This window comes from Bombina bombina, chromosome 8, assembly GCF_027579735.1.
Source record: "Bombina bombina isolate aBomBom1 chromosome 8, aBomBom1.pri, whole genome shotgun sequence".
NCBI classification, from domain to species: domain Eukaryota; kingdom Metazoa; phylum Chordata; class Amphibia; order Anura; family Bombinatoridae; genus Bombina; species Bombina bombina.
In genome coordinates, this window is record NC_069506.1 from 11452424 (window position 1) to 11471961 (window position 19538).

Genomic DNA, 19538 nt, shown 5'->3' on the forward strand with positions numbered 1-19538 from the left:
GGGGGGGAGAGCCAAAGAGGGGAGAGAGAGAGCAAAAGAGGGGAGAGAGAGAGCAAAAGAGAGGAGAGAGAGTGCAAAGGAGAGGGGGGAGAGAAAGCAAAAGAGAGGGGGGAGAGAGCAAGAAGTGGGGCCGCTGTACTGCAAAAAATGGCCCGTGTACACGGGCTTTAGTACTAGTATATATATATATATATATATATATATATATATATATATATATATATATATATATATATATATATAAACCTATATCTGCATTTCTATTCCTATAGATATAAATTTATAGACATGTATTTTACATGAACAGTATCAGAAATATATATATATAAATATATGTTTAATAATAAAAAATACATTATTTTCTAGGTGAAGAACATAGGAATGTAAACTTTGCATTCTGCGCATAGTGTTTCTCAATTTAGATCTTAACACAGTCGGATTAGCGCACATGAAATCTTCGTATTCTTAAAGTGCATTATTGAAATATTACATATAAAAAATTACAAATATATTTTTATGATATTTTTTTTATATATATATAATATTTCAATAACGCACCTTAAGAAAAACAGAATTTATGCTTACCTGATAAATTACTTTCTCTTATGGTGTATCCAGTCCACTGATTCATCCTTACTTGTGGGATATTCTCAATCCCTACAGGAAGTGGCAAAGAGAGCACACAGCAGAGCTGTCCATATAGCTCCGCTCAGGCTCCGCCCCCCAGTCATTCGACCGACGGTTAGGAGAAAAAGGATTCTTGAAAGCCCATGTGGAAGCCACAGCCCTAGTGGAATGAGCTGTAATTCGTTCAGGAGGCTGCTGTCCAGCAGTCTCATAAGCCAATCGGATGATGCTTTTCAGCCAGAAGGAAAGAGAGGTAGCAGTCGCTTTCTGACCTCTCCTCTTACCAGAATAGACAACAAACAAAGATGATGTTTGTCTGAAATCTTTAGTTGCCTTTAAATAGAATTTTAAGGCACGAACCACATAAAGAATGTGTAACAGTCGTTCCTTCCTAGAAACTGGATTAGGACACAGAGAAGGAACAATAATTTCCTGGTTAATATTCTTATTAGAAACCACTTTTGGAAGGAAACCAGGTTTGGTACGCAAAACAACCTTATCTGCATGGAACACCAGATAGGGTGAATTACACTGCAAAGCAGACTATTCAGAAACTCTTCGAACAGAAGAAATAGCTACCAAAAACAAAACTTTCCAAGATAATAACTTAATATCTATGGAATGTAAAGGTTCAAACGGAACCCCTTGAAGAACTGAAAGAACTAAGTTTAGACTCCATGGAGGAGCCACAGGTTTGTAAACAGGCTTGATTCTAACTAAGGCCTGCGCAAACGTCTGAACGTCTGGTACAGCTGCCAGATGCTTGTGTAACAGGATAGACAGAGCAGATATCTGTCCCTTTAAGGAACTAGCTGACAAACCTTTCTCTAATCCTTCTTGGAGAAAAGACAATATCCTTGGAATCCTAACCTTACTCCATGAGTAACCCTTGGATTCACACCAACAAAGATATTTCCACCATATCTTATGGTAAATTTTCCTGGTGACAGGCTTTCTGGCCTGGATCAGAGTATCTATCACTGATTCAGAGAACCCATGCTTAGCTAGAATTAAGCGTTCAATCTCCAAGCAGCAGTTGCAGAGAAATTAGATTTGGATGCTTGAATGGACCTTGAATTAGAAGATCCTGCATCGATGGCAGTTTCCATGGTGGAGCCGATGACATGTCCACTAGGTCTGCATACCAAGTCCTGCGTGGCCACGCAGGCGCTATCAGAATTACAGAAGCCTTCTCCTGTTTGATTCTGGCTACTAGCTGAGGGAGAAGAGGAAACAGTGGAAAGACATAAGCTAGACTGAATGACCAAGGCGCTACTAAAGCATCTATCAATGCCGCCTTGGGATCCCTGGATCTGGATCCGTAAATGGGAAGATTGGTGTTCTGACGGGACGCCATCAGATCCAATTCTGGAATGCCCCATAGCTGGATCAGCTGAGAAAAAACCCCTGGGTGGAGTCCCCACTCCCCCGGATGGAAAGTCTGACGACTCAGAAAATCCGCCTCCCAGTTGTCAACTCCTGGGATGTGAATTGCAGATAGATGGCAGGAGTGATCCTCCGCCCAATTGATGATCTTGGTTACTTCCTTCATCGCTAGGGAACTCTTTGTTCCCCCCTGATGATTGATGTACGCTACAATCGTGATGTTGTCCGACTGAAATCTGATGAATTTGGCCTCCGCTATTTGAGGCCATGCCTGGAGCGTATTGAATATCGCTCTCAGTTCCAAAATGTTTATCGGGAGAAGAGATTCTTCCTGAGACCATAGACCCTGAGCTTTCAGGGAGTCCCAGACCGCACCCCAGCCTAACAGACTGGCATCGGTCGTGACAATGATCCACTCCGGTCTGCGGAAACTCATTCCCTGAGACAGGTGATCCTGAGACAACCACCAGAGAAGAGAGTCTCTGGTTTTCTGGTCCATTTGTATTTGAGGAGACAAATCTGCATAATCCCCATTCCACTGTTTGAGCATGCACAGTTGCAGTGGTCTTAGATGAATTCGGGCAAAAGGGACTACGTCCATTGCCGCAACCATGAAACCAATTACCTCCATGCACTGAGCCACAGAAGGCCGAGGAATGGAATGAAGAACTCGGCAAGTATTCAAAAGCTTTGACTTCCTGACCTCTGTCAGAAAGATTTTCATTTCTACCGAGTCTATTAGTGTTCCCAGGAAGTATGCATGATTAAGGCTGTGAAGGCCGAAACGTTGCATGTAATGTGAAAATAAAGGTATTTTCTTTTACCTAATTGGTGCTGTGGATACCATTTGTCAGTGTTCCCAGGAAGGGAACCCTTGTGAGCGGGGACAGGGAACTTTTTTCTACGTTCACCTTCCACCCGTGAGACCTTAGAAAGACCAGAACAATGTCCGTATGAGCCTTGGCTCTGTGAAAAGACGACGCCTGTATTAAGATGTCGTCTAGGTAAGGTGCAACTGCAAAGCCCCGCTGTCTTAGTACCGCTAGAAGGGACCCTAGCACCTTTGTGAAAATTCTGGGAGCGGTGGCCAACCCGAAAGGAAGGGCCACGAACTGGTAATGCGTGTCCAGAAAGGCGAACCTTAGGAACTGATGATGATCTTTGTGGATAGGAATATGTAGGTACGCATCGTTTAGATCCACGGTAGTCATATATTGACCTTCCTGGATCATCAGCAAGATTGTCCGAATGGTTTCCATTTTGAAAGATGGAACTCTGAGCAATTTGTTTAGAATTTTTAGATCTAGGATTGGCCTGAAAGTTCCTTCCTTTTTGGGAACTACAAACAGGTTTGAGTAAAATCCCAGTCCTTGTTCTGCAATTGGAACTGGATATATCACTCCCATCTTGAGTAGATCTTCTACACAGCGTAAGAACGCCTGTTTCTTTGTCTGGTCTGAAGACAAACGAGAAATGTGGAACCTTCCCCTTGGGGGAGGGTCCTTGAATTCTAGAAGATACCCCTGAGCAACAATTTCTAATGCCCAGGGATCTGGAACGTCTCTTGCCCATTCCTGAGCAAAGAGAGAAAGTCTGCCCCCTACTAGATCCGGTCCCGGATCGGGGGCTACCCCTTCATGCTGTCTTGGCAGCAGGCGCAGGCTTCTTGGCCTGTTTACCCTTATTCCAGCCCTGCAAGGGTTTCCAGGTTGCTTTAGGCTGGGAAGCGTTACCCTCTTGCTTAGCGGCAGTAGAGGTTGAAGCAGGTCCGCTCCTGAAGTTGCGAAAGGAGCGAAAATTAGCCTTGTTTTTGGCCTTAAACGGTCTATCCTGCGGGGGGCATGACCCTTCCCCCCAGTGATAATTTCTTTCAACTCGGGACCAAAAAGGGTCTTTCCCTTGAAAGGAATGTTTAGTAATTTTGTTTTGGATGACACGTCAGCCGACCATGATTTGAGCCAAAGCGCTCTTCGCGCCATAATGGCAAAACCTGAAATTTTCACAGCTAACTTAGCTAATTGGAAAGCGGCATCAGTGATAAAAGAACTAGCCAGCTTTAAAGCGTGAATTCTATCCATGACTTCGTCATATGAAGTCTCCCTCTGGAGCGACTCCTCCAGCTCCTCAAACCAAAAAGCCGCTGCAGTAGTTACAGGAATAATGCAGGCAATTGGCTGGAGAAGGAAACCTTGCTGAACAAACATTTTCTTCAGCAAACCTTCCAATTTTTTATCCATAGGGTCTTTAAAAGCACAACTGTCTTCTATTGGTATAGTTGTACGCTTAGCAAGTGTTGAAACTACTCCCTCCACCTTAGGGACCGTCTGCCACGCGTCCCGCCTGGGGTCATTTATGGGGAACATTTTCTTAAAGATAGGGGGGGGACAAAAGGTACACCTGGTCTCTCCCACTCCTTAGTCACAATATCCGCCACCCTCTTTGGGATCGGAAACGCATCAGTGTATACAGGGACCTCTAAAAATCTGTCCATTTTACACAATTTTTCTGGGACCACCATGGGGTCACAATCATCTAGCGTAGCTAAAACCTCCTTAAGCAGGACGCGGAGGTGTTCCAGCTTAAATTTAAATGCTAATGAATCTGACTCTGCCGCTGAGAAATTTTTCCTGTGTCAGAAATTTCTCCCTCGGACAGACCATCCCTCACTGCCACTTCAGAGTGTTGTGAGGGTACTACAGATAAATCATCCAAAGCTTCTGATTGCTCATCCTCCATTCTTAAAACTGAGCTATCACGCTTTTTTGGAAAAACTGGCAGTTTGGATAGAAATGCCGCAAGGGAATTATCCATGACTGCTGCTAATTGTTGTAATGTAATAGGGCACAATGCGCTAGAGGTACTAGGCAACGCTTGCGTGGTTGTAACTGGTGTAAACACATGGGGAGAGGAAGGAGGACTATCCTCATTACCATCCGTTAAAGAATCATCTTGGGCTACATTTTTAAGTGTCACTGCATGGTCATTAAAATGTTTAGATACCTTAGCACACTTTAAACACAAATGCAATGGGGGTACCGCCATGGCTTTCAAACACATAGAACAAGGTCTATCTGTAGGCTCATACATGTTAGACAGACTTAGATAGCACTTAAATACAAAAAAATACACTTTTTGAAAAAACGTTACTGTGCCTTTAATTAATAAAAAGCACCCACTTTTTTACCAAATCTCAAATAAACATCCGATCTTTATGAAATTTACACCATATGATCCTAATGCTTTGAAAAGATTGCACACCAAGTTTCAAGCCAATTAACCCCTTATTGCCCAAACCAGAGCAAATTGAAGCTGCCACCGGTTTAACACACTACAGCACGATGCCACAGTCTCTGCTGTGGCCCTACCTTCCTTGGGGATTAGTTTTGGAACGAAAACAAGCCTCCCTGAAGTCCTTCTGCAATCTCTGGACTCTACATGTGAAGCTGCATGAAGCTGACTTGCAAAACAACTGCGCAACTGAGGCGCGACAATTAGGCCTCCTCCCTCTTCACTCCAGAGTTGTGGGGCCTTCCTGAGTCAATTTAGGTGTCTAAAATTATGCCAGGCGTAAAAAACCCCTATAAAGTGTTCCAAACATGATAAACACTTGTGCAAACATCAGATTATATTAAAAAATAATCGATTTTCCCATAACAGTGTCCACCAGTGATTTAAGCCCTTTTAACTAAGCCATCCTTCTATACTGAGTCTGAGAATATGGCTTACCTTCCCACATGGGGATTTCTGTCAGTCTTCTAGCATTACCAAGTCTTGTTAGAAAAAAAGTGACTGAGCATACCTTAAGCAGTTAAGCCTGCAAACTGTTCCTCCCAACTGAAGTTCTCCGGTACTCAACAGTCCTGTGTGGGAACAGCAATGGATTTTAGTTACAACATGCTAAAATCTTTTTCCTCTCAGCAGAAATCTTCATCACTTTCTGCCTCAGAGTAAATAGTACAAACCGGCACTATTTTAAAATAACAAACTCTTGATTGAAGAAATAAAAACTACAAATCTAACACCACATACTCTTCACCCTCCCGTGGAGATGCTACTTGTTAGAGCGGCAAAGAGAATGACTGGGGGGGCGGAGCCTGAGGGGAGCTATATGGACAGCTCTGCTGTGTGCTCTCTTTGCCACTTCCTGTAGGGATTGAGAATATCCCACAAGTAAGGATGAATCCGTGGACTGGATACACCATGTAAGAGAAACTGAGTTTTTAAGTGCTGTAACCGGACCGTGTTAAGATCTAAAACCCATATTTTACATTCATATGTTTTTCACATAGAAAATAATGTACTTTTTATTATTTTTTTATTTATTAAAGTCTATGGGAGAATTTATTAACGCGATTGCGATATTGTAACTTTGTATTTTTGCTTGTGTCGGATTAGTGCGCAAGTGAAAACTTTTACTTTCAGCTTGTAATATGAGTGGTATCTGACACACGCAAAAAGCCGAAGTTAATTTGTCCTTTTTGTGTCTTGGTTTACAGAATAGATGGAGGCAGAGTGCTACAGTAATTTTGCTTTGGATCTAGTCTGATAAATTTGGGTTGTTGGCAGGGTTCTCGTATGTTGATAATTACACACATCATAACATAAATCCGTCTTACTCAGCAATATACAGAGTCATTAACGTGATGCGCTACTGATCTGCAATACAAACCAGTTATGTAAATAGCGATGTCATTATTTGTGCATCTGCACCTTAAAGGGACACTGAACCCATATTTTTTCTTTTGTGATTCAGATAGAGCATGCAATTTTAAGCAACATTCTAATTTACTCTTATTTCTTCATTCTCTTGGTATGTTTATTTGAAAAGAAAGAATTTAAGTTTAGATGCCGGCCCATTTTTGGTGAACAACCTGGGTTGTCCTTGCTGATTAAACAGCACCAATAAACAAATGCTGTCCATGGTACTGAACCAAAAATTTGCTGGCTCCTTAGCTTAGATGCCTTCTTTTTCAAATAAAGATAGCAAGAGAACGAAGAAAAATTCATAATAGGAGTAAATTAGAAAGTTGTTTAAAATTGCATTCTCTATCTGAATCATGAAATAAAAAATTTGGGTTCAGTGTCCCTTTAAAGTGTCCATTCTGTGTCGCGGCTAAGTGTGATGCTAAATAAATAGAGATGTCCTTCCTTCTTACCTTGGCTCATTTGGGACTTATTTATCACAGGTCGAGATGAGACCTAAATTAAAAATAAAAACAAAAGGATAGATTAGCACTTTATTAATGATAGATCTCTTAAGTAATATTTACATGAAGAATTTACACCAAAGTGACATGAAACACTATGAGATTATAATATAACATACTTAAGTATATATATATTTATATATATATATAGCCAAAATGATTTGCAATATACTTTCATTGTCTATGTTGTCCTATTTTTCTGTAATTTAGCTCTAAAATTGTGTTTCTTCCAATACTCAGAACTGAAAATGCAAACTGTAGCTTTGACAAACCTAACCCTGGCATACTATATATGTCCCTAATTTGCTTCAGCAGAGGTGATAAGATAATATACTGCAAAACAATTAAAGTTCTGCTAACAAAATGACCGTGGTTAGTCTTTTCTAATCTAGTAGCAATTCCTGATTGGCTCCTCCAAATAAAGCAAGTGCTAGGGAGAGATTGTTTACTGACAATCAATTTCAGCAAACAATATATTATTTGTATTCAGGTAAGCTTATTTATTGCAATACTAAAGTAATGTTTTGGAAAGGCAAAGGGCTAGGGGGCCTATTTACTAATGTGCGAGCGGACATGATCAGATATTGCGAATCATGTCTGCTACGCATCAAAATTTGCGCTCACCAATTAGCTGGCCTAAAAACCTAGCATAAAGTGTATGTAAAATGCAAAGGGCTAGACTACAAGTGGTGCACTTAAGTAAGCGCAGGACGTAATAAGCAATATTGTGACCGGGCGAATTAGCGCCCATATTACAAGTTGAAAATAAATGATTGCGCTCAAGCCCAAGCAAAATTTGCGCTCAATGGATTACAGTGCATAAAATATCTTATAAGGGTTAAAAGGTATATGTTCTATGACAAGGTATTTAACTAGAAAGGGCTTTAATGTATATATATATATATATATATATATATATATATATACAGTATGTCTAAATATGTGTATGTGTGTATTTATACGTGTATATATGTATGTATTTATATATGTATATGTGTATATATTGTATATACACGAGTAAATACACTTACCAGCCAATTTATTAGGTACACTTGTTCAATTGCTTGGTAACACAAATTGCTAATCAGCCAATCACATGGCAGAAACTCAATGCATTTAGGCATCTAGACGTGGAAAAGACGACTTGCTGAAGTTCAAACCGAGCATCAGAATAAAGGAAGAAAGGGAATTTAAGTGACTTTGAATGTGGCATGGTTGTTGGTGCCAGATGGGCTGGTCTGAGTATTTAAAAAAAACTGCTGATCTACTGGGATTTTCATGCACAACCATCTCTAGGGATTACAGAGAATAGTCAGAAAAAGAGAAAATATCCAATGAGCGGCAGTTGTGTGGACGAAAATTCCTTGTTGATGTCAGAGGAGAATGGGCAGACTGGTTCGAGATGATAGAAAGGCAACAGTAACTCAAATAACTACTCGTTACAACCAAGGTTATGCAGAATACCATCTCTGTAAGGCACAACACGTCGAACCTTGATGCAGATGGGCTACAGCAGCAGAAGACCACACCGAGTGCCACTCCTGTCAACTAAGAACAGGAAACTGAAGCCACAATTTGCACAGTTTGCAACAAAATTGGAAAAATGTTGCTTTGTTTGATGAGTCTCAATTTCAGCTGCAACATTCAGATGGTAGGGTCAGAGTTTGGCGTAAACAACATGAAAGCATGGATCCATCCAGCCTTGTATCAACGGTTCAGGCTGGTGGTGGTGGTGTAACGGTGTGGGTGATATTTTCATGGCACACTTTGGGCCCCTTAGTACCAATTGGGCATTGTTTAAATGCCACGGCCTGAGTGTTGTTGCTGACCATGTTCATCCCTTTATGACTACAGTGTACCCATCTTTTGATGGCTACTTCCAGCAGGATAATGCACCTGAGGAGTGTTTACAACACTTGGTTGAATCTATGCCACAAAGAATTAAGGCAGTTCTGAAGGCAAAAGGAGGTCCAACCTGGTACTAGCAAGGTGCCCCTAATAAAGTGGCCGCTGAGTGTGTGTGTGTATGTATATATATATATATATATATATATATATATATATCCAAAAGGTAAGTCCAGTACCTTTCTTTGCAATATTATTCCAGCATATTATTCACTTTTTACGTAGTGCACGTACGCTAGGTTAGGCCTGCCAACCTCACATATATAGATGTAGTAGAACAAACGGTTAGTGTCAGCACTTTTTGATAAAAGTATCCATTCTTTATTGAAGTAACAAACAAATAAAAACAGCAACGTTTCGAGTCAACACAGACCCTTAGTCATGATCCATAGCATGACTAAGGGTCTGTGTTGACTCGAAACGTTGCTGTTTCAAATTTAGCTAAAATCATATATATATATGTTAAGAGTTAAATTGGAATATTTGGCAATGGATGATAAAAGTATGTGAAACAAAAAGTGAATATAGTTTAAACTACATTCCACATGAAAAGGGTTAAAGTTATTTAAATGTAATTGATAAATAATAAAAAAAAGGCATTAAATAAAATGTATGTTAAACTATGTTACTGAGATGCATAAAATAAAAACAATATTTTGTATCTAGATAAAACTTCAGTTAATCGAGCTCTCTCTTTTATTGTAAGGAATCATTTAATTAAATTAAACTTGAGAAACTCCAATAAATAAGATCAATAAAATAGCTTTCTTTTTATATTTCCTTTGATAAATAACATTCACAGAATATTACATTTGTTTCCTACAATGATACACATAAGCTAATTGTTATTAATAATATATCATTTGCCATGAACAGTAATAGGTTTTCATTGCCATATACAATTGCTTGGCATGCTTAATCTGTTCAGCATTAATTGTGAGCTGTATGAGCAGAATATAAATCCCCTCTTTGTCTTCAGCACAAGAACAGCTTGGAACGTATTTTTTGTGCCATATATTTCTACTCTTCTACAGATCTGTGAGTCTGTAATTGATGAATATATAAATATGTTAAAATTGTGTTTCCCTGAATCTCACATATTTGTGGTTTTAGGCTTACAATGTTTTTTTATAAAAATTACTGGCATAAAAGGACACAGTAATTCTGTTAGATCGGAATGGGGTCTAATACACTTTTTTGTACCTTCGCCATTAACCTGTACTTGTCAGGCTAAAGAGGTTTGTACTTGTTAACCAGTGAGCAATGTATCCATACGTACCACTTGTAAACAAATATGTATTCATTGCAAGTTTCAATTTAAAATTGAAATAATTTACCTTACCCTCTTCCATGCAAATCTTTAACTCTGAATGTATTTACCTGTCAGTCTATCTTTCTTAGGGTCAGATGATCAAATCTTCGCTGGGCCAAATGTAAGAAACCTCACTGACACTCGCAAGGGCTGCCCTCAGGGAATAATCTAAAAAGGGTCTAACACTGCGAGTTGCAACTCATTTTACCCATAGAAATAACAGATCTTTCTAGAAAGGGAAATTTCATTGGGGAGAGCATAGTTAGCAGGCAGTGGGGGGCGCACTTTCAAAATGAAATCCTGCAGCCAATACAAATCAGCTCTGCATGCAGCGCATAGTACCTTACAATCGCCCCTGTTTTTGTATACTTGTGTTTTTCTATATTTTGACAGAAACTCACCACCAGTTTACAAGAAAAAAAACAGCAAGAACTGCAGGGGGAAAATGTTTACAGAATGTCAGATGGAGAAATTGTAGCTACACTGAAGCAACGCCCTGTTTAGCCCACAAGGAGGCGGGGAAACTCATTTTACAATTACTATTCTTATGTTTCAACATATTTTATTTTTATTATAATTTCTACTGTGTGCTTTAAATAGTTTTTTTCCTGTGTAATTTCAATACTATTTTTACAGAACAATTTCGTTATGAGGTTTAATGAGATTAAACAGTACAATTTTTTACTGCACATTTTTATTTTAATATTTAATTTATATGTTTTTTTTGTGAGCCCTTGTGTAATGTTTGCATCACCGTCACATACCTTAAAACAAGGAACACCCCTTTGCAAGAGACACCGTTTTCAAGGTAAAAACTGACGTTTTAGTCAGGTGCTTTACAGTATTGATTTGATTTCTTATAGAATCTCACAAGCCCAGAGAGTTTTAAATAACTGCAGATACATATTTCCCATCATGCAACCAGTGCCCCCCCCCCCCCCGACAAAAGATATATTTTTTTTTTTTATTTTTTTTTTTTCAAACAAGCTTTATTAAATCAAAATAAAATTAAGTTCCATACATACAGTGATAAACTTTAAATAATCTTTACATAGCAGACATTAAGAAAAGTATATAGTTCACATAAAACAGTGTATGCTACTCCAATCTATACAAACTCCCATCTTTGGGACTTCGCTGTATGTCTTGATAAACTTTGAGCTTGTGGTGTTTTTGAATTTTTCTTTCTTTACTCCTCTCTCTCCCAAACAAGATAGGAAATGAATATTGTAATGTTGTGTGTCAACAAGCAAAGCAAAACAAAACAAAACAATACAGAAAAAAAAAAAAAAAATGGGGGGGGGGGGAGGGATCACTCATAGGGTAAGGGGGGAAGGGCAGGGGGAGCTGTGGTTGTCCCTTCAGGTTAGTCTCAATTTGTTAAATTTCTAGACCTCTCCAGACTGCCAGAATCATCTCATGTGTACCTAACTTGTTAGTTTTGTAGTAATGAAATCTTTCTAGTGCAAGCAACTCTTCTACCGTGTGCACCCACTCCTCAATTGTCGGTACTACTCCCGATTTCCACCTCCTTGGTATCAGTTTTTTGGCTCCCGTGAGCATTAAGAGCAGTAGTGCCTGGGTGTGCGCAGCTTTGACCTTGAGCAAATGAAAAAGAAGGATAGCTTCTGGAGTGTGTGGGATTGTTAGTTGCAACTTGTCTGATATGGTACTGATGACAACTCGCCAGAAGTCTAATATTTTTGGGCAAGTCCACCAGATGTGCAAGAGCGTGCCAAGCTCGCCACAGCCCCTCCAGCATACAGGGCTGACTGCACGGAAGCACCTATGCAGTCTAGTAGGTGTCAGATACCATCTACTTGTCAATTTTATGTGAATTTCCTGCACGTTGGCAGATATAGAAGAACGTTTAGTGAGGGAAAAAGATCTGAGCCAGGTGTCATCATCTATATCCCTGGCTAGCTCACTGTTCCAGGCCGAGGTGTAGGAGGGGAGGGTTGCGTCGGGAGGGGTGGTAAGGAGCCTATATATCAGTGATATTAGATGCCTGGATGGGTTATGAGTCGTGCACAAACTCTCAAAAGACGTGAGTTCTCGCATGAAATGTGCTCTGCTCTTGTGGTGTGTAAGGTAATGTTGTAGTTGGTTATATCTCATCCATGATTGGAACAGGCTTCCAAATTTCTCTACCATTTCGTGCAGGGGTAGTAGTTTACCATTCACTACTGCGGAGCATAGGGTGCCTTCTCTCAAAGGGTAAGGTTTGCTCAACTGAGTGCCTAAGCACGAATATGGGAGTTCTGGGTTTTCAATTATAGGTAAAAGGGGGGATTGCCCCGGGGATATATGTGTACAAGTATTAACTGCACCATCCCACACCCTGAGTGTTTCTGCAAGGCAGCCAAACCTGCCTATAATTTTTGGTCGGTGCAATGGGGACATAAATGCCAGTGTGCCTACATTGTTGAGATTGAGTATTTGCCCATCAAGACGTACCCATGCTTTGTGAGGGGAGTTGTGTGCCCATTCTACAATCCTTTGAAGAAAAATAGCTCGTCTGTATGTTGCTAACTCCGGGAAACCTAAACCCCCCTTATCTCTTGACATGTAAAGAGTTTTTCTGGCTATGCGTGGTTTGATGTTGTTCCAAATAAATTGCTCTAGTAGCTTTTGGAGCTATTGAAGGTAGTCCTTTGGGATGGGGATTGGGAGTGTCTGTAGGATGTATAAAATGCGGGGGAGGATATTCATTTTAATAATCCCAATTTTACCCAGCCATGATAAAGGCTTGTTCCTCCAGGAGGAAAGATCTTTAACTATTTCTTCTTTCAGTGTGACATAGTTTAGCTTAAATAGGTCACGAGGGTCTTTAGTAAGAGAAACCCCTAAGTATCGTAGGCTTTTTTGCGCACGAGGTATTGAAAAAGCCTCGCATAATGTCTGCAGGTGGTCATCTGGGGCCGTAATGTTTAGGACTTCCGATTTCGTGATATTGAGATGGAAGTTTGACAGGGAGCCGTATGTCTTTAGTTCCCGCAGGAGTGCTGGGATAGAGGTGTCTATGTTGGTCAGTGTGTATAAAATGTCGTCCGCGTACAAGGCTTGCTTGTACTCGGACCCCCCTATTTTTATGCCTGAGACTCTATGGTTGTTTCGAATTTTTTGAGCCAGCGCCTCTATGGAGAGGGCAAATAGCAATGGGGAAAGGGCCCTGTCTCGTCCCATTTGATATAAAGAAAGTATCAGAGAGTGTGCCGTTAATTCTGACTTTCGCATTTGGTTCCGAGTATAAGGAGAACGCCAGGTTCGTAAAAACGCTCCCAAAGTTCATGACCTTCAGGACGCGATGCAGAAAAAGCCAGTCGACCCTGTCGAAGGCCTTCTCTGCGTCGGTCGAAAAAAGCACCATGGGTATCCCCTCATTACGGGCGTATTGAGTCAATTGCAAGATTTTACAGGTGTTATCCCTTGACTCCCTTCCTGGGACAAATCCCACCTGGTCAGTGGAGACAAGGGCTGGGAGATATTTGTTGAGGCGCTGGGAAAGCACTTTGGCCAGTATCTTTACATCAGCATTTAACAGCGATATCGGTCTGAAGTGTTCTGGTGAAGAAAGGGACTTGCCAGGTTTAGGTATTACAGTGATGTGTGCCTCTAGCATTGAACGAGACAGTTGAGGAGATTCAATCAAGCTATTAAAGAGTTGGATCAGATTTGGGGCGAGTATACGGAGGAAGGTTTTATAGTATTTAATGGTGAGCCCGTCTGGGCCCGGACTCTTTCCATTGGGGAGATCTTTGATAGCATGTGAAAGTTCTTCTAAAGTTATAGGAAGGTCAAGTCTGTCTGAGTCCTCGTTAGATAAACAAGGTAGGTTTAAAGGGGCTAGGTAGTCATCTATTTGCCTCTCCCTCTCTAATACTTGAGCTGAGGTGTCATTATTTTTATTAATGTTATATAGGGCTGTATAGTAAGTGTGAAATGCACCCGCTATCTGCCTGCTGCTTTTTAGTTTGGTACCATCTCTACTCGTTATACTGTGGATGTGGGAGCGGAGTTGTTGCCGTCTTATAGAGTGGGCCAGGAGCCTCCCTGGTTTGTTGCTATTTTCATGGTAGCGTTGCTTAATGGATAGCATCTTATTCTGATAAGCTCCAGTAAGTAGCTGTTTAAGGTCTGCCCTGACGCTATTAAGTCTCTGTATCGTCTCGTCATGTGTAGTGTTTTGTTTATGTCGGGATTCTAGTTCTGATATCTCCTCCAGAAGGGCTATGTGTTTGGCTCTGTCAAAAGATATTTTTTTACTGGTGCAATTTAAATTCACATTACATCTAGTACCCTGTGGTTTAAGGATTTGTACTGAAGAATTTGTACAAACGTTAATATAACAAATTGTTTCATAAAATTATTTTTTATCTGATAGGAGCAATACTCTGCTGTTATATTGTTTTTACTATGTATCCAACAGTGTTCATATATTGCTTTTATTCTGTATCCAATAATGCTTTAGATAGTATTCTCATTGGTATAAGTATTTTTGTATTAATTAGAAAATGTTAGGCTATAATATTCAACAAGCCCATTTTCGGTTCACTCTTTGCAAACCATAGATTTTAAAAGTGTTATTTTATATAAATAACTCTTTTATACATCATTGGTTCTCTTGTAAATCTATTTATCCTTTTTATATTTATTAAGTTTGATTTGATACTAAGCTTTTTAATATATTCAAGCTGTGATAAATTTATATCCATTAACATAGAGAAATTAACTATACGGAGATGCATATAAATGCAGGTTGGATTCTCACATACACCTATTCTCTTGACAAAGTTCCACCATGATGGAACAAAACGCAGAAGATGTCAATAAAAGTAATATGTATCTTAACATGTTAGTAACAAATGATAAGATCTGTTTAAACCCTTTTTATAAAGTTGGTTTCTAAGGTAAGAAGGTACTTTAGTAGGAAAATAATATTATATAAAATATTTCATGCAACATTACCTAATAACTTTCCACTGATCTGAAATGCTTCTGTCTTTGCAAATATGCAATTCTATTTTCTTACAGCAGCTTATTATTAGCAAAGGGTTAAACACAGAGGCAACATTTTGCTACACTGAGAAAACAACAAAGGGAAATCAGAGCAATGCAGCTGCACAACAGCACACTGGGAGCACAAGATAAACATAAAGAGCAGAACAGAATTCATCAAACATAAATTGCAATAAGCAGAAACATAGTTATATATTAGTCTGCAATTATATAAATATTCTATTATTCACACTGACTGCACTTGTACAACCCTACCCCAGAATCCACACTAACTGCACTTGTACAACCCTACCCCAGAATCCACACTGACTGCACTTGTACAACCCTACCCCAGAATCCACACTGATTGCACTTGTACAACCCTACCCAAAATCCACACTGATTGAACTTGTACAACCCTACCCCAGAATCCACACTGACTGCACTTGTACAACCCTACCCCAGAATCCACACTGACTGCACTTGTACAACCCTACCCCAGAGACCACTCTGACTGTACTTGTACAACCATACCCAAAATCCACACTGATGCACTTGTACAACCCTACCTCAGAATCCACACTTACTGCACTTGTACAACCCTACCCCAGAATCCACACTGACTGAACTTGTACAACCCTACCCCAGAATCCACACTGACTGTACTTGTACAACCCTACCCTAGAATCCACACTGACTGCACTTGTACAACCCTACCCCAGAATCCACACTGACTGCACTTGTACAACCCAACCCCAGAATCCACACTTACTGCTCTTGTACAACCCAACCCCAGAATCCACACTAACTGCACTTGTACAACCCAACCCCAGAATCCACACTGATTGCACTTGTACAACCCTACCCCAGAATCCACACTGACTGCACTTGTACAACCCAACCCCAGAATCCACACTGACTGCACTTGTACAACCCTACCCCAGAGTCCATGCTGATTGCACTTGTACAACCCTACCCCAGAATCCACACTGACTGCACTTGTACAACCCTACCCCAGAATCCACACTGACTGCACTTGTACATCCCTACCCCAGAATCCACACTGACTGTACTTGTACAACCCTACCCCAGAATCCACACTGACTGTACTTATACAACCCTACCCCAGAATCCACACTGACTGCACTTGTACAACCCTACCCCAGAATCCACACTGACTGCACTTGTACAACCCTACCCCAGAGTCCATGCTGATTGCACTTGTACAACCCTAGCCCAGAATCTAAACTGACTGTACTTTTACAACCCTACCACAGAATCCATACTGACTGTACTTGTACAACCCTTCCCCAGAATCCACACTGACTGTTATTATACAACCCTAGCCCAGAATCCACACTGAGTGCACTTGTACAACCCTACCCCAGAACCCATGCTGACTGTACTTGTACAACCCTATCCCAGAATCCACACTGACTGCACTTGTACAACCCTACCCCTGAATCCACACTGACTGCTCTTGTACAACCCTACCCCAGAATCCACATTGACTGCACTTGTACAACCCTACCCAAAATCCACACTGATTGCACTTGTACAACCCTACCTCAGAATCCACACTGACTGCACTTGTACAACCCTACCCCAGAATCCAAACTGACTGCACTTGTACAACCCTACCCCAGAGTCCACACTGACTGTTATTATACAACCCTAGCCCAGAATCCACACTGACTGCCCTTGTACAACCCTACCACAGAACCCATGCTGACTGTACTTGTACAACCCTATCCCAGAATCCACACTGACTGCACTTGTACAACCCTACCCCTGAATCCACATTGACTGCACTTGTACAACCCTACCCAAAATCCACACTGATTGCACTTGTACAACCCTACCTCAGAATCCACACTGACTGCACTTGTACAACCCTACCCCAGAATCCAAACTGACTGCACTTGTACAACCCTACCCCAGAGTCCACACTGACTGTTATTATACAACCCTAGCCCAGAATCCACACTGACTGCCCTTGTACAACCCTACCACAGAACCCATGCTGACTGTACTTGTACAACCCTAGCCCAGAATCCACACTGACTGTTATTGTACAACCCTAGACCAGAATCCATGTTGACTGCACTTGTACAACCTTAGCCCAGAATCCACACTGACTGCACTTGTATAACCCTATCCCAGAATCCACACTGACTGCACTTGTACAACCCTACCCCAGAATACACACTGACTGCACTTGTACAACCCTAGCCCAGAATCCACACTGACTGTACTTGTACAACCCTACCACAGAATCCACACTGACTGTTATTGTACAACCCTAGCCCAGAATCCACACTGACTGTACTTGTACATCCTTAGCCCAAAATCCACACTGACTGTACTTGTACAACCCTTTCCCAGAATCCACACTGACTGCACTTGTTCAACCCTACCCCAGAATCCACACTGATTGTTTTGTACAACCCTTGTCCAGAATCCATGCTGACTGCACTTGTACAATCTTAGCCCAGAATCCACACTGACTGTTATTGTACAACCCTAGACCAGAATCCATGCTGACTGCACTTGTACAACCTTAGCCCAGAATCCACACTGACTGCACTTGTATAACCCTAGCCCAGAATCCACACTGACTGTACTTGTACAACCCTACCTCAGAATCCACGCTGACTGCACTTGTACAACCCTACCCCAGAATCCACACTGACTGCACTTGTACAACCCTAGCCCAGAATCCACACTGACTGCACTTGTACAACCCTACCCCAGAATCCACACTTACTGCTCTTGTACAACCCTACCCCAGAATTCACACTGACTGCACTTGTAAAACCCTAGCCCGGAATGAGAACATTTTGTTATGCAGCACCAGTGGTAGTTCTACATAGGTGCTGTTGTATCTGTACCCAAATTCATTACTGAAACACCCCAAACCTCAGAAGTGCCCGGTGCCCTGAATTTACATTATCGTTTTCTACACAAAGCACGGGGGGAGAGAAAGGAGGATTAGAAATAAATAACTAAGCCTATTAAATAAATAAAGCATAAAATAGATAGTAGAATATGTGCCCATCAGTACACCCTGCAGCCTTAACATTGTGTTTAACTTTTTGCCCCTCTCCCAAGTTTAAGGGTCTAAAACAATCCCTGTAGGAACCCAACCATAACTAAGCAAATTAGATAATAGAAGTACATTGAAAAGTTGTTTAAAATTATATGTTCAATCTAAATCATGAAGGCAGTTCCCTAGAACTTTATGAAAGTTTGTTGAAGACTATCTAGCTACTTCCAACCCGCCTATATGCCTCCTTGCTCCACTCATTCATCTTTGACACCCATTCCATCTCAGCTCTACCCATTCCACACCCAGCTTCAACTATTTTCCAGACCTTTCTGACTAAGCCACCAGTCTCTTCTCACCTCCATAGACTGAGAGGTATGATAATAAGTAATTAAACTGAACTTACGGTGTTTGCACTAGGAGATTTATTAATAACTGTTCTATTTGTCTTTATCCTGGTCCCTTCAATATCTTCTTCTGCCTTCAACAAAGAAAGTCTTTTGTCTGCTTGTAAGAATGCGTTCTCTCGATGAGATGAGTCTGAAGAATTTAAACCCTGAACAATCTCACCTGTAAAATAACAAAAATGAAATCAAAAGATTTTACTCAATTTTTCCGTACATGTGAACATCATAGTTACTATCACATCTTATATTTTTAATTCTTACTGAGGCCCCAATATTCAAAGCATCTACAGACTGATGAGAAACTGCCTTTCTGACCTCATTGGCCTCGCAGTCCATCGGACTGTAAATATAAAATGGGGGTGCTGCCGAGTGGTGGTGTGTCTCCCATAGGATATAATAGAGAGTGCTACGTCATCAAAACATTGCTGACATCGCCACTTGTCAGCACTTTCAGTGGACGGGCGGGGGGGGGGGGCGTATTTGAAGTGTTCCTATACAGTGCACTCACTGAAACTAAACACATTAATATTGTTGCATTTCTTTGTAAAATAACAGTAACAATTCTATAAACTGGTTTTACCTGTAGAGAATAGTAATATATATCCATTCTCACAGCATATTTTATCTTTTTAAAGGAATATAAAAGTGAG

At 40.8% G+C, this 19538-nt stretch overlaps 1 protein-coding gene across 1 annotated transcript in view; it reads right to left on the reverse strand.

The window, feature by feature from the left end:
* TTC12 (tetratricopeptide repeat domain 12) overlaps positions 1 to 19538 on the reverse strand; it is a 153191-nt gene that overhangs the window by 84819 nt on the left and 48834 nt on the right. Inside the window, exons 3-4 of the mRNA XM_053689834.1 lie at positions 18888 to 19051; positions 7170 to 7212 (exon numbers count right to left, since the gene is read on the reverse strand). Coding sequence (XP_053545809.1) covers positions 7170 to 7212; positions 18888 to 19051 — 207 coding nt within the window. The remainder of the gene's footprint in view (positions 1 to 7169; positions 7213 to 18887; positions 19052 to 19538) is intronic.